The following is a 14,096-nucleotide window of genomic DNA, read 5'->3' as shown; positions in this document are numbered from 1 at the left end:
TCGTGTGCCTTTTACTGAGGAGTGGCTTCTGTTTGGCCACTACCATAAAGGCCTGATTGGTGGAGTGCTGCAGAGATGGTTGTCCTTCTGGGAGGTTCTCCCATCTCCACAGAGGAACTCTAGAACTCTGTCAGAGTGACCATCTGGTTCTTGGTCACCTCCATGACGAAGGCCCTTCTCTACCCAATTGCTCGTTTGGGCCGGGCGGCCAGCTCTAAGAAGAGTCATGGTGGTTCCAAACCTCTTCCAGGCCACTGTGTTCTGGTGACCTTCAATGGTGCCACCCTTTTTTGTTACCCTTCCTCAGATTTTTGCCTTGACACAATTATGTCTCGGACCTCTACAGACAATTCCTTCCACCTCATGGCTTTGACATGCACTGTCAAATGTGGGACTTTACATAGATGCGTGTGTGCCATTCCAAATCACGTCCAATCAATTGAATTTAGCACAGGTGGACTCCAATAAAATTGTAGAAACATATTAAGGATGATCAATGGAAACAAGATGCACCTGAGCTCAATTGAGTCCCAAAGCAAAAGGTCTGAATACTTATGTAAATAAGGCATTTCTGTTTTGTTCTTTTATAAATTTTTTAAAATGTCTAAAAACCTATTTTCGCTTTGTCATTATGAGGTATTGTGATTAGATTTATGAGGAAAAATGTTTTATTTAATCCATTTTAGAATAAGGCTGTAACATAACATGTGGAAAAAGGGGTCTGAATACTTTATTAATGTACTGTATATACACTGAGTGGACAAAACATTAACAGTTTCCTAATATTGAGTTGCACCCCCCTTTTGCCCTCAGAAAAGCCTCAAATCCTTCTTTAACCTTCAAAAATCTCCCCCTTCTTCTACACTGATTGAAATAGATTTAACAAGTGAACTCAATAAGGGATCATAGCTTTCACCTGGATACACCTGGTCAGTCTGTCGTGGAAGAGCTGGTGTCCTTAATGTTTTGTACACTTTGTGCATATTTTAACACGAGAACATTATGGTTCTAGATATTTGGTTTCCTGAAGGAGGAATCATGACATTAAGATTGCCAAACAACAGCAATAGGTTTCGGTTAAAATGCATTCCAAGCCTCCATTTCCCTTAACTTCTTGAGATTATGAGATTATCAAAGATGATCATGAAGACAAACCTAAGGTTTCTAAGGACCATATGAATTGTATTAACACTGTTGGCCACAAGGCGGAATAGTTTCTTGTTAGACGATCAGTCAAAGGAAGCTACTTCAGGTCACAGTCTAGTGAACACTTGAGATTAGGATGAATTTTAAATATGTAATGGGATGTTTTCATGTTGTATGGATACCTTTCATCATGAACTCTCAATAAAAGGTCAAACTTTATTGGCAATGTTGATTTGTAAAACAGAACTACTTCAAGGAATACATTGATACAGTTTTTAATATTAAAAAATGACATATGTGTGTGTGTCTGGCGCGTGCGTGTGGATGTGTTTGCGTGTGTGTATGAGTGTGAGTGCGTGAGCGAACATGTGTATAAGATGCATTAACTCCTCTTTGTCTACATGTATGGGGTTCCGTTAGTTATGCTGTGTCATCATAGTGTTCTGTATGAGTGTGCTCAGCAGTAGTCTTCAGTGACTATGTCTCCCCTGCAGGTGGCATCAGAAAGGCCCTGTGTGTTACAGCTGCGGGTCCTTATACGTTTTCCTCCACTGCAGCCTGACCAGGCTGCCCAACACGACCAGTTCCCCTCCTGAGGAACACTCTCCACGGGGGTTTTAGTATTCTTATCTGGAGAAGAAAACTATATTTTCAGCTTGACAGCTTTAACTATATACATAGGACAGTGTGCTTGTGCGTGCATACATGCTTGGGCATGCGTGTGTATACAACGGCTGGCTCCACTCACTGTTATCAGCCTTGGCATCCTGGCAGGCCAGACCTTCAAACTGGGGCAGACAGAGACACAGGCACTTCCCATCCAGCAGGGCCAGAGAGCCCCCGTTGTGACAGGGCTTACACTTGCACACACTGTACTCAGCCTCGTACTCCTGAGTGGCTCTCTGCATGTTAAGCCTCCTGGTGTTCGCATCAGGCATACTCAGTGGGATCAGGGTCTGAATGGGTTCTGGCTATGAGGGGAGACAGACAGACAGGACAGGAAACTGACTTACTGTAACATTCAGTTCAATACAACTCAAGGAAACAGAGTTGTGATGTGAACTGGAGACAGATGGAAGTGGAGTTATTGGGCATGGGATAGAATGACGGTCAAAGATAAAAGTAACAAAAAGTTTTTAAAAATACATTTGAATGACACCGAGGGGCAACGCTGTTACATCCACTCGCATTCAAACCCATGCATGTGCACACACACGGACACACTCATACACAGATGTAAATAGTGCAAACATGCACTGAAACGTATTCAGTTGGCCTTGCTGTTATGATGTTTGTTGTCCTGGATGTATTTTGTTTTCTGTTGTTTTCCGTTGTTATTTTCTGTTTGTGTTTGTGTTTTCCTTTGTTTACATTTTCTTCTCTTTTGTTCATTTTGTTGGCTGTTGGGGGACTGTGGCTTGGGGGGAATGGAAGGTGAGGTTGTTTTTTTGGGGGGAGGGGGGGCTTCACTGCAGGTAGATTGTATGTTTTAATATACATACAGTATGTATTTTTTATTACAAAAATACAACTTTAACAATCCCTTTTGGGCAATGTAACACCTTCTTTCAGATCTACACAGTGTTTATAGGAGTGAGACAGTATGGGATGGATTTGGAATTGTGCCCTCACCTCACTGCTGAGGAGTGCAGGGGCATCGCCCACTGTCCGGGCCCAGTTCTGATAGGTCGTCACGTCCATTAGCCCCTCCTTCGTTATCTGGGTTCTCATGGCGACAGCAGCCTCCAGGGTTCCGCCCCTGACTAGAGTTATCACCTTATCCACCAGCGCCTTGCCCTCCTTCTCAGCTGTGGATACAGAGCCACCATAGGAATCAGGAATCAAGGAGGGTGGGTGTTGTGTGTGTGTGCCAACAGCATACCACCCTGCATGCCACTGCTGGCTTGCCTCTGAAGCTAAGCAGGGTTGGTCCCTGGATGGTCCCTGGATGGGGGACCAGATGCTGCTGGAAGTGGTGTTGGAGGGCCAGTAGGAGACACTCTTGATTGGGGACATTGCCCTGTGTAGGGTGCCGTATTTCAGATGGGACATTAAACAGGTGTCTTGACTCTGTGGTCACTAAGGATCCCTTGGCACTTATCTTAAGAGTAGGGGTGTTAACCCTGGTGTCCTGGCTAAATTCCCAATCTGGCCCTTATACCATCAGGGCACCTAATCATCCCCAGCTTCCAATTGGCTCATTCATCCCCCCCTCCTCTGTAACTATTCCCCAGGTCTTTGCTGTAAATGAGAATGTGTTCTTAGTCAACTTACCTGGTAAAATAAGGGTTAGATAAACGGTATGTTTGTGTTGACGGACCTGTGTTTTTATTCACAGTGTCTTTACAGTGTCCGGGTCTGATGTGGGCATCTCCTCCAATCCCGATGTTGGTGTCAAAGTTTGCTGAGATTCCAACTTTAATGCAGTCCTGGAGCTTTCTCTCAGTCAGCTCTATAGGAGAGACAACATTGCTAAGAGATCACATACGGACATCACTGCAAACAGGAGAGGTTTTTATATGGTCACATTTCATTCATTTTCCCAAATCATTATAAAAAAACATGCATATAGAACCAAATATTTTCTCTCTTATCCTCAATACAATGTTGGGCTGTTTTGAATAAGAGCCCTAGCTAGTATTGATGTTTCATGTATCAGTGGTAGCCTCTTAAAGGCCCAGTGCAGTCAAAATGTTGTTTTAAATTTTTATCAGATGGCAAAAGTCCCGACGTTAAATCTTCGTCATACTTCTTCTGCACAAAACCCCTCTTACACCATTTAAGATAGAAACGCCTTTCAAACTTTAAAATGTGCAGACTGGTCTGGAATAGTGGGCTTGTATACAACTGTTTGATATTATTTACACTTTCTGTCCATCTTCATTTACTTTAATTGTGACATCATCACTTCAAACTTCCATTCACTGTAAATGCAACAATGCAACATTTGACACAAATCAGCTACTTTGGCTAAACACTTATACATCTTCTCTGCTCTTCAAATCTGAAATAATAACATCATTATCTGGTACCATTACAGCATCAACAACATTTTCTGTAACTTTAAAAACGGACATTTTGATCTTTCCCAACAAGTTAGACAAGAAGTTAGAGGGTATGAAATCTTCATCCACTTCTCTGCTATTCCAATCAGTCCACTGAACAAAAATATCCGCCAAGGATCTAACAATACAGCCGTTTTAGTAACTGCATTAAAAAAAAAATGGCCAACTTTTTCCTAACAACTGACATTTTGACCAAAGTTGAAGTAGACATCTTGGTCTACTTCTGTGCGATACATATCTGGAAATACGAACAGAAATATCTACTACCAATCAAGCGCTACAGATGTTTTAATAACCACAGCAACTAATTTAGCCACGTTCCCACTGTTGAATGAATTGCTATGGAACTTTTCAGAACTTTCAAATTAGAACAATGTGGGAGCGCATTCAAGCATGAGACAATGAGTAAACGTTGTTACTAATAACACTAATCAGCTACCTTGACCACTTTTCTCAACAATATGTCGTAGACAAAAACTTAAAGGGTATGACACCTTGGTCTACTTCTCATATATTCAAATCTGAAATCAAAACAGCAATAACAATAACTACTTAAGTCAAATATTTTAAACTTCTTCCACTACCACAAAAATACTTGTAAAGAGTTTAAAGCAAGTCCCACCAATTTTTCTTCACGGAAAATAACCATCCAGTTTCCTGATAGTTGCTGGTAAAAAATGCACTCTACACAGGAACTTCTAATCAGCAGGTTTGCATTGGCGGGAATTCCGGCTTTCCATGGTGACAACACCATACAGTAAATAGGTTAATTGACCAGTAACAATGTTCTAAACCTCTCTGCCAATAACAGCTAGTTTTCCGGTTTCCCCTCCCCACTCAGACCACTCCCAGCCAGTCCTATAAAATTATTGTTAAGAAATAGTTTTCCTAAAAAGTTATTTTTGCCAATTTTAATTGAAATCTATTACAATAAGGTATTTAATTGTTACCCAGAAATGATTTGATATAAAAACAGCTGCATTGGACCTTTAATAAGAGTGGTGTTGGTAGAAAAACAATACGATTTTAAGATCCCTACTTTTGTCCTTGATGGTGTCCTGGTTGAGAACGTAGACCAGCTGGTACTCTCCTCCAGACTTCCCATTCCTGGTGTAGTGAGTCCCATAGTCCTCCAGAAAGCTGCATTCCATTCAATTAAATTCCATTCAATTCCATTCAACTTAACTCAAAACACTTAATCCATCCACAATTGTCCAAGCAGGAGTAGGCAAATACACACACACAACAATTTATATACATTATATATCAATTTACACAAGATACAGTCACAAAAACAATGTGTTTCTAGTGTAATAATAACAGTCCAACCTGAAGTACTGTCCTTTCTCGTACTCCAGAGGTAGAGACTTGACATGCTCTAAAAACTCCCCAGCCACCTGAAGGTCCCGGGAACGCATCCTATAGGTGCTCAGCTGCACACGGCCGTTCACGCGCATGAAACTCTTGTTCTGATTGGACAAGAACCAACATCAATTCATAAATTCAAATCAGGGAGTTTAAACTCAATCAGCCAAGACATTTTAGACTTCCGGCAAGTATAAAGCCACTGTGATTTACAAGATGGATGAAATAAACAAATACAAATGGACTGAAAGTATTTTATCCATGGGGTACAGAGAGCGTACACTTCAGTATAACATGAAGCCTACTGTACCTTGATGGTAGTGTACTCCGAGACTTCCTTGATCATCTGTGTCCTGTCATACTCAGCATCCAACCCAACCCCTCCTGACACAGTCGTATTGGACTTGGCCATAGACTTTTCTGTGGGGGTGAATTTTAAGTTCAACCCAGCGCTCACAGTCAACTTGGTCTCAGTCATCAGTTCCCTCAGGAGGGTGTATGTGTCCTCATAGATCTCTTTGGAAACGGTCTCCTCTGCTATAGTCTGGGAAAGACACATGCAGGGGTCAGAGGTCAATCACCAAGGTTTGAATTTGCTGAAGTGTTACATACTGTATTGTCTCATCTTCGAACCCAGAAGCAAATCTCACATGCTCATTGGCCTGCTACTAGATGTTAATAGTCTGTCACAATGTGGGATGGAACTTTGAGCAAATATACAGACAATATCATAAAGCCAGAATGGTTTGGGTCAGTGCAATTTAAGAACTGATTTGAAATTACATAAAGATGATTTGAAATTACAATGCAAGAAAAGTTACATTTATGGACGGAGAAGTGATTCATCTTAGTCTGAAATCTGAGCTGAATATCTCTGTTTCAATATTATTTTACTGAAGTGAAGGCAAATTCCAGGCTAGGCCTTACTCACCTCATAGTTGAGCAAGCCCACGTTCCAAGGCAGCCTGTTGTACTCGTTGTTATTGATGTTCTTCACCTTGTTGCACATCCCATTGAAGTAGTCGTTGTTGAAGGGGTTTATACGGGGCTCCATGCCCAAGATGTTGATTCTGTCACAGCATAAAGACAGACACAGAACTTAAAAGAACACTAATATAATAAGTATTTCTATGGACATGTCAGAGAGCTCTGTATTCAGACCTTAGTGGCTGCTGGAGAGCATTCAGGAGCAGACCAGAGTTCAAATAGTATTTGTTTTCTTTACTTTGTGTCTTTGAGTGTGCCTGGAGTCGAGGTTTGCATTTTTGGGAATATTCCATTGCACCAGGCATACTCAATCAAGTGCAGCTATCATCCCCGTGCTCAAGAAAGGGAAAGTAACTGAACGACTACCGATCCGTAGCACTAACTTCCATCATCATGAAATGCTTCAAAAGGCTAGTCAAAGACTACATCACCTTCTCCCTCCCCTGACACACTCAACCCTCTCCAATTCGCCTACCGCCCTGACAGATCTACGAACGAAGCAATCACCATTGCGCTGCACACTGCAATCACCATTGCGCTGCACACTGCAATCACCATTGCGCTGCACACTGCCCTCACCCACCTGTACAAAAGGGATGCATACAGTATGTGAGGTGTCACGATCGTTTGTAGAGACGGACCAAGGCACAGCGAATGTTGAGATCCACATTATTTATTAGAAAGTGAAACTAAGCAAAGACAAATAAACTAACAACGAACTGTGACTACAGAGATGCTACAGGCACTAACACAAAACAATATCCCAAATGCTACTTAAGTATGATCCCCAATTAGCGACAACGATAGCCAGCTGCCTCAAATTGGGAATCATACTAAAACACCAACATAGAAAAAACTAACTAGAACCCCACATAGAAAATATAAACTGACCTACTCTACCATAGAAAATAAAGGCTTTCTATGGTCAGGACGTGCCATGAGTTTGCTGTTCATTGACTACAGCTCTGTCTTCAATACCATAGTGCCATCTAAACTCATCACAAAGCTCACGACCCTTGGGGTGAACTCCTCTCTATGCAACTGGGTCATGGACTTCCTGATGGGTCGCCCCTAGGTGGCAACATTACCTCCGCCACAATGATCCTCATCACAGAGGCCCCAGAAGGGTGCATCCTAGGTCCCCTTCTGTATTCCCTGGATACCCGTGATTTTGTGGTTTCACACAGTTCCAACTCCGTTATCAAGTTCGCTGATGACACGACAGTAGTAGGCCTGATTACCAACAATGACGAGACGGCCTACAGAGAGGAGTTAGGCACTCTGACGGCGTGGTGCCAGGTAAACAACCTCTCCCTCAACATCAGCAAAATAAAGGAGCTGATTCAGGAGGAACCAGGTTGGGCACGCCCCATCCACATCAACGGTGCCATCGTGGAGACGATACAAAACGTAAAGTTCCTCGGCATACACATCTCTGATGAGCTGAAATGGTCAAACCACACGGACACCGTAGTGAAGCAGGCAAGGCAGCAACTCTTCAACCTCAACAAACATTTACCCTGCACACCCTCCAATGGACATTTATCATTGTTACAGCTGGAAATATGTATATATTATTAGTTTTTATTATTGTTTCATTCACTTCTCACTTCCCTCCCCTGCTGCTCCCCCCCTCTACGGACACTTACCCTGCACACCCTCCAATGGACATTTATCATTGTACAGTTGTAAATGTGTATATTATTATTATTATTCTGATTGTCTCATTCACTTCTATTTTATTGACCTGAACTGTAGGAGCTTGCAGCATAAAAACTGCACTGTAACCTGCGAATCAATCTGCGATCCTGTGCATGTGAATAACAAACTAATCTGATGTAAAATATTTAAAACAAAAATAAATACTATTTGAACCCTATTTGGTCTGCTACTGTCCAGGTGTTTGAGAGGTAAGTGCTGCTGTGCTGACCCGTATCCTGCAGTCCTGCCCTGTTCGTTGGTGTCATACAACTTTGTGCCACAGGGCTTACGTACGGGCTCACAGTCCTCGTCTGACCCGTCCTCGCAGTCATAGTCTCCGTTACACGACAGTCTCAACTTAATACATGCACCTTCACAAAGAGAGGGAGAGAGAGCGAGAAACACAGACAGACAGAAACGTGCATGATCAGTGTATGATGACAGTTTTATCAATTAATTCACTGCAATAGCACTACTGCAACTGTGTAAATTGTATTACTGTTAACTTAACTTTAGTCCATAGCTGCTCAGAGTAAACGTCCTGCCCTAAATGTAATATTGCCACCAGCTTTGATGCACACAGATTCAGCTTCATATTCGATCTGAAAAATGGAGGCACCATTGTGACAGCCCCTCCCTGCTCTGTCTACTGGGTTTTGCTGTGCTTACTTCCTGCAGGAGATTGGTGGGCGGAGTAGTAGAGGTGGGCGGAGCTGGGAGGGTCGTCAGTGCTGATGGGGCACACTTGTGAAATCTCAGCTGTGGCATAAAGCCACTGTTTCCCCATTCAGCAAGAGATCCCTCTCTCCATGTATACCTTTGGTTGTTTTGATGTAGCTGTGGCAGTTGACACATGTTGGGCAGTGTTAGTTCTTTGTTATTTTTTTTGTGGTGACCATGGCTGGGGCAGTTGTCTCAGGAGCACATCTGTGGCTCAGTGGGGTAACCAGCTTGCTAGGTGCTTTTTCTGTGACAGCGGGGTAAAGTGCATGAAGAATGAGGTTGAGCTAGTAATAGGTCTTGGGGAAGCTCCACTTGTTTTTTTGTTTTTTTTCTATCCTGTGTGGTTGACACTGATTCTGTTTTGTCTGGTTTGGGGTACTCAATTGGGGCGAGAGCAGGTTTTTTGTTCGTTGACTGTTTGACTATGGCTAACATTGAGTAATTATTCCAAGTCCTGAGGGAGGAGCTTCTGGATTGCTATACTAAAGATCAATTGTTATGAATTGCGACATATAACATGGAGATTGATGATAAATGTCTGAAAGAGACGGCCAAGTCCGTACTAAAGGCCAAGTCCGTACTAAAGGCCAAGTCCATACTAAAGGCCAAGTCCATACTAAAGGCCAAGTCCATACTAAAGGCCAAGTCCATACTAAAGGCCAAGTCCGTACTAAAGGCCAAGTCCGTACTAAAGGCCAAGTCCATACTAAAGGCCAAGTCCATACTAAAGGCCAAGTCAGTACTAAAGGCCAAGTCCGTACTAAAGGCCAAGTCCGTACTAAAGGCCAAGTCCGTACTAAAGGCCAAGTCCATACTAAAGGCCAAGTCCATACTAAAAGCCAAGTCAGTACTAAAGGCCAAGTCAGTACTAAAGGCCAAGTCCGTACTAAAGGCCAAGTCCGTACTAAAGGCCAAGTCCGTACTAAAGGCCAAGTCCGTACTAAAGGCCAAGTCCGTACTAAAGGCCAAGTCCGTACTAAAGGCCAAGTCCGTACTAAAGGCCAAGTCCGTACTAAAGGCCAAGTCCATACTAAAGGCCAAGTCCATACTAAAGGCCAAGTCAGTACTAAAGGCCAAGTCCGTACTAAAGGCCAAGTCCATCCTAAAGGCCAAGTCCGTACTAAAGGCCAAGTCCGTACTAAAGGCCAAGTCCATACTAAAGGCCAAGTCCGTACTAAAGGCCAAGTCCATACTAAAGGCCAAGTCCGTACTAAAGGCCAAGTCCGTACTAAAGGCCAAGTCCGTACTAAAGGCCAAGTCCGTACTAAAGGCCAAGTCCATACTAAAGGCCAAGTCCGTACTAAAGGCCAAGTCCGTACTAAAGGCCAAGTCCGTACTAAAGGCCAAGTCCGTACTAAAGGCCAAGTCCGTACTAAAGGCCAAGTCCGTACTAAAGGCCAAGTCCATCCTAAAGGCCAACTTGATTGAATCCGGCATTCTAATGGAGTTGTTTTCTCCTGGTTTGGCTACATTTCGGTCCACTCAAACAGCCATAATCCAATCTTATCTTTTGAACAGCAAAAATAACTGTTGTTGCTACAACTAGAGCATGATGGACTAAAACAGCAACAAGCGTTGGAAAAGGAGTTGGAGGTAGAAAGGTTTAAACCGGAAACGGAGTGTGCCAAACTGACGCTGCAACAAGTCCGTTTAGACTTGGTCTGTCACGCCCTGGCCTTAGTATTCTGTGTTTTCTTTATTATTTTGGTTAGGCCAGGGTGTGACATGGGTGATTTATGTGTTTTGTCTTATCTAGGGTTTTTGTAGTCTATGGGGTTGTTCAGTTGAGTGTTCTAGGTAAGTCTATGGTTGCCTGGAGTGGTTCTCAATCAGAGGCAGGTGTTTATTGTTGTCTCTGATTGGGAACCATATTTAGGCAGCCATATTCTTTAGGTATCTTGTGGGTGATTGTTCCTGTCTCTGTGTATTGCACCAGTTAGGACTGTTTTGGTTTTTCCACGTTTTCTTATTTTGTATAGTGTTCACGGTTTCATCTTTCATTAAAGATGTTTATAAATAACCACGCTACATTTTGGTCCTCCTCTCCTTCCCAGGAAGAAAACCGTTACATGGTCAGAGATGGTAAGCTCTCTGACATCTCTTAATGACAGTTACGGTGATTTCTCTGGAGTTCGTGCTCAGCTTTCCTTCAATGTAGCTGGAAAATTTAGGCTCCGGATGAAATTCAATGAAAAGGGTAGCAGATTCCACGAATTGGCCTGACACCGACCGTACATTGATGTTTCAATGTGTGCTAACTGGAAAGCACAAGAGGCCTCCTCGGCTCTTAACGTTGCTGACAGCCAAAACTAGGGCGAAGTTAAAGCTGCTGTGTTGCACGCCTATGAGATGGTTCCAGAAGGGTATCGCCAGTGGTTTAGAACCTGGAAAATAGCTAACAAACAGACTTTTGTTGAGTTCGCACGGGATTTGCACACCCAGTTTAATGGATGGTGCACTTCGTTAGATGTTACAACCTACGAGCAGTTGTGCTGGAGCAGTTCAAAGATTGTCTCTGACCGCCTTGCCACATACATAAATGAGCATAAGGTGCAGACCGCCTCTGGGGCTGCCGTGTTGGCTGATGAATATGTGTTGAGGCATAAAGGTCACTTTGGGGAACCCCGTTTTAGCAGTGATGGTTGTAGGGATAGTTTTGGGACTACATTTTTTCCTACTGGGCCTGACCTTGTCTCAAGGGTTGACTGTGGTTCCCATGTGAAGTCAGATCATGGCAAAATCTGCAATTACTGCCGTGGTAAAGGTCATTGGAAAAATGAATGCCCTGTCCTTAGCGTTAAAGCTAGGCCTTCTGGGGTTAATGTGCCCGTAAAGCCTATGGAATTAGCGACACCTGCTTCTAAGTTAAGGGATTCAAATGTTCCACCTCAGGACCAGTTAAAAGAACCATTGGGTATGGTTGACAGTGCATCCATCTATTAACCGTTCATTACTGAGGGTTACGTATCTCTGATAGGTAACCAAGAGAGTGTCCCGGATGAGCCCCCACTTGTTACAACCTGGCTGAAGATTGTAACAAATAATGGGAAACCACACACTCAGTAAAGGAATAACAAAATGAATTTATTCCATAAAGTAAACACTCTCAACAATAATCAGATGAGGCAGGAAGGTCAGTAAATTAGGTGTCAACTACCAAAGCCACAACAAAACAACCAAAGGTATGCATGGTGAGGAATCTCTTGCTGAATGGGGAAAAAGTGGCTTTAGCTGAGCTTTCACAACTGTGCCCCATCAGCACTGACGACCCTCCCAGCTCTGCCAACCTCTACTACTCCGTGAAATGCACCAGCCACTTTTTAACGCCTTATGAACAGGGTTGTTTCTGGTTTGGAGGGATGTGCTGTGTACCTTGATGATGTAGTTGTGTACAGTGATACATGGGAACAACACTTGTGCCGTGTAGCAGCACTGTTTGGTCGCCTGGCAGAAGCTCGACTTACCATTAACTTGGCAAAGTGTGAGTTTGCCCTGGCAACTGTGACATACCTTGGTGAAGTTGTCGGTCAGGGGGAAGTACGGCCGGTACGCGCTAAAGTTTTGGCCATTGATCATTATACTCATGTCCAACCACTAAAAAAGATCTCCAGTGTTTTTTTGGGATGGTCGGCTACAACCACAGTTTTGTAAGAATATTTAGACTGAGGCCGCACCCCTTACTGACTTGCTTAAGGCAAAGGCCAACTTTGTCTGGTCTCCATTATGTCAATGGTCCTTTGCGGATGTTAAAGCTCTTCTCAGTACTGCTCCTGCAGGAGATTGGTGGGCGGAGTAGGTGAGGTGGGTGGAGCTGGGAGGGTTGTCAGTGCTGATGGAGCACACTTGTCAAAGCTCAGCTCTGGCATAAAGCCACTGTTTCCCCATTCAGCAAGAGATTCCTCTCTCCATGTTGACATCTAATTTACTGACCTTCATCTGATTATTGTTGTGAGTGTTTACTTTATTTATGGAATAAATTAATTTTGTTATTCCTTTACTCAGTGTGTGGTTTCCCATTGTTTGTTACAATCTTGGGCCAGGTTGTAACACCATACACAGACATACTCATGGCTGTGACCTAATTGGGAGGTACAGTACCTGATTCACAAGTGAACTCAGTGCTGGAGCACTCAGAGGGCAGGGCCTGTTCACACACAGCATCACTGGTGCACGCCTGCTGCTCTCCTATTGGCTGTCCTTGACAGGGCTTCCCACCAAATTGGCCGAACACCTCCACACTCCGAGAACGGTGCTGCCAACATGACAGAGTTCAAACAGTTAAGGAGCATACAAACTTTCACTCATGCTTTTTAAGCCACGAATCATTTGAGTCTGACATTTGAGAAAAATGAGAGACTGGGAGGCCAAATTGCTAGGCCCTGATCTGTATATTTTATTAATCTGAGACCCACCCGTATCTTGGTGCAGCTGTTACAGGGGGTCCACTCAGACCAGCGGCTCCAGACACAGTCCACTGGGTCAGGGGGAGCCACCTTGACCTCCCGAGTGTCCCGTTTGCCTCTATGGGTTACACACATAAGGTTCAGAGCTCAGATTACTAGAACAAGTGTCCTCTTATTGTATTTTGTGTAATGAGAGAATAAACAAGAGTAATGAGAGTATTTTGTGTCAAATAGAGCATACGTACGTTCTGTTTTCATCACCAGACACGGACACAGACACAGCCACAGCACAGAACCCCAGGAGAAGAGCAGCAGCTACCTCAGTCCTCATAACGGCAGAATGATAAACAGAAGGTTGGTATATCTTGCTTTATATTTAAGGCCTTTCTGTTAATGATTGCAGAACAAATCGATAGTTTGGATCTTGATTTATGGAAAAACGCAACCCAGAGTGTTATCAGTGGACTCATGGTAGAGTTAGTGGACTATCCCCTATTTCACAATTTATTACAATTATTGTGTATTAGAATAAATGGACAGATTTTCGAAATACAGTGTATTTTGTATTTTTCTATCCAACATATTATCCCAACATATGATACATTTCTGAAATCCTCAAGACGTTTCCTGATCACACAAAAATGACAAATGTTAATATCATATTGATAGGAGGCATTACACACCATTTTGTGTACTCTGAGCCAAA

The 14,096-nt window shown here is 43.2% G+C and overlaps 1 protein-coding gene across 1 annotated transcript; it reads right to left on the bottom strand.

Annotated features, from left to right (window-relative positions):
- Nucleotides 1-1,342: 1,342 nt before the first annotated feature.
- Nucleotides 1,343-13,716, bottom strand: c9 (complement C9; the record flags this gene model as incomplete). Its single annotated transcript, NM_001124426.1, is given in 12 exon segments — nt 1,343-1,776; nt 1,895-2,117; nt 2,779-2,954; nt 3,467-3,598; nt 5,251-5,351; nt 5,541-5,680; nt 5,887-6,120; nt 6,508-6,646; nt 8,494-8,635; nt 13,086-13,239; nt 13,400-13,508; nt 13,636-13,716. Coding segments are annotated over 12 exon segments (1,804 nt in total), but the record flags the coding sequence as incomplete, so codon positions are not given.
- Nucleotides 13,717-14,096: the final 380 nt, after the last annotated feature.

Source organism: Oncorhynchus mykiss, chromosome 12 (assembly GCF_057628025.1).
Source record: "Oncorhynchus mykiss isolate SJ-2025 chromosome 12, ASM5762802v1, whole genome shotgun sequence".
NCBI classification, from domain to species: Eukaryota; Metazoa; Chordata; class Actinopteri; order Salmoniformes; family Salmonidae; genus Oncorhynchus; species Oncorhynchus mykiss.
The sequence above is the reverse complement of the archived record's forward strand: the minus strand, read 5'-3'. Positions and strand labels throughout refer to the sequence as shown.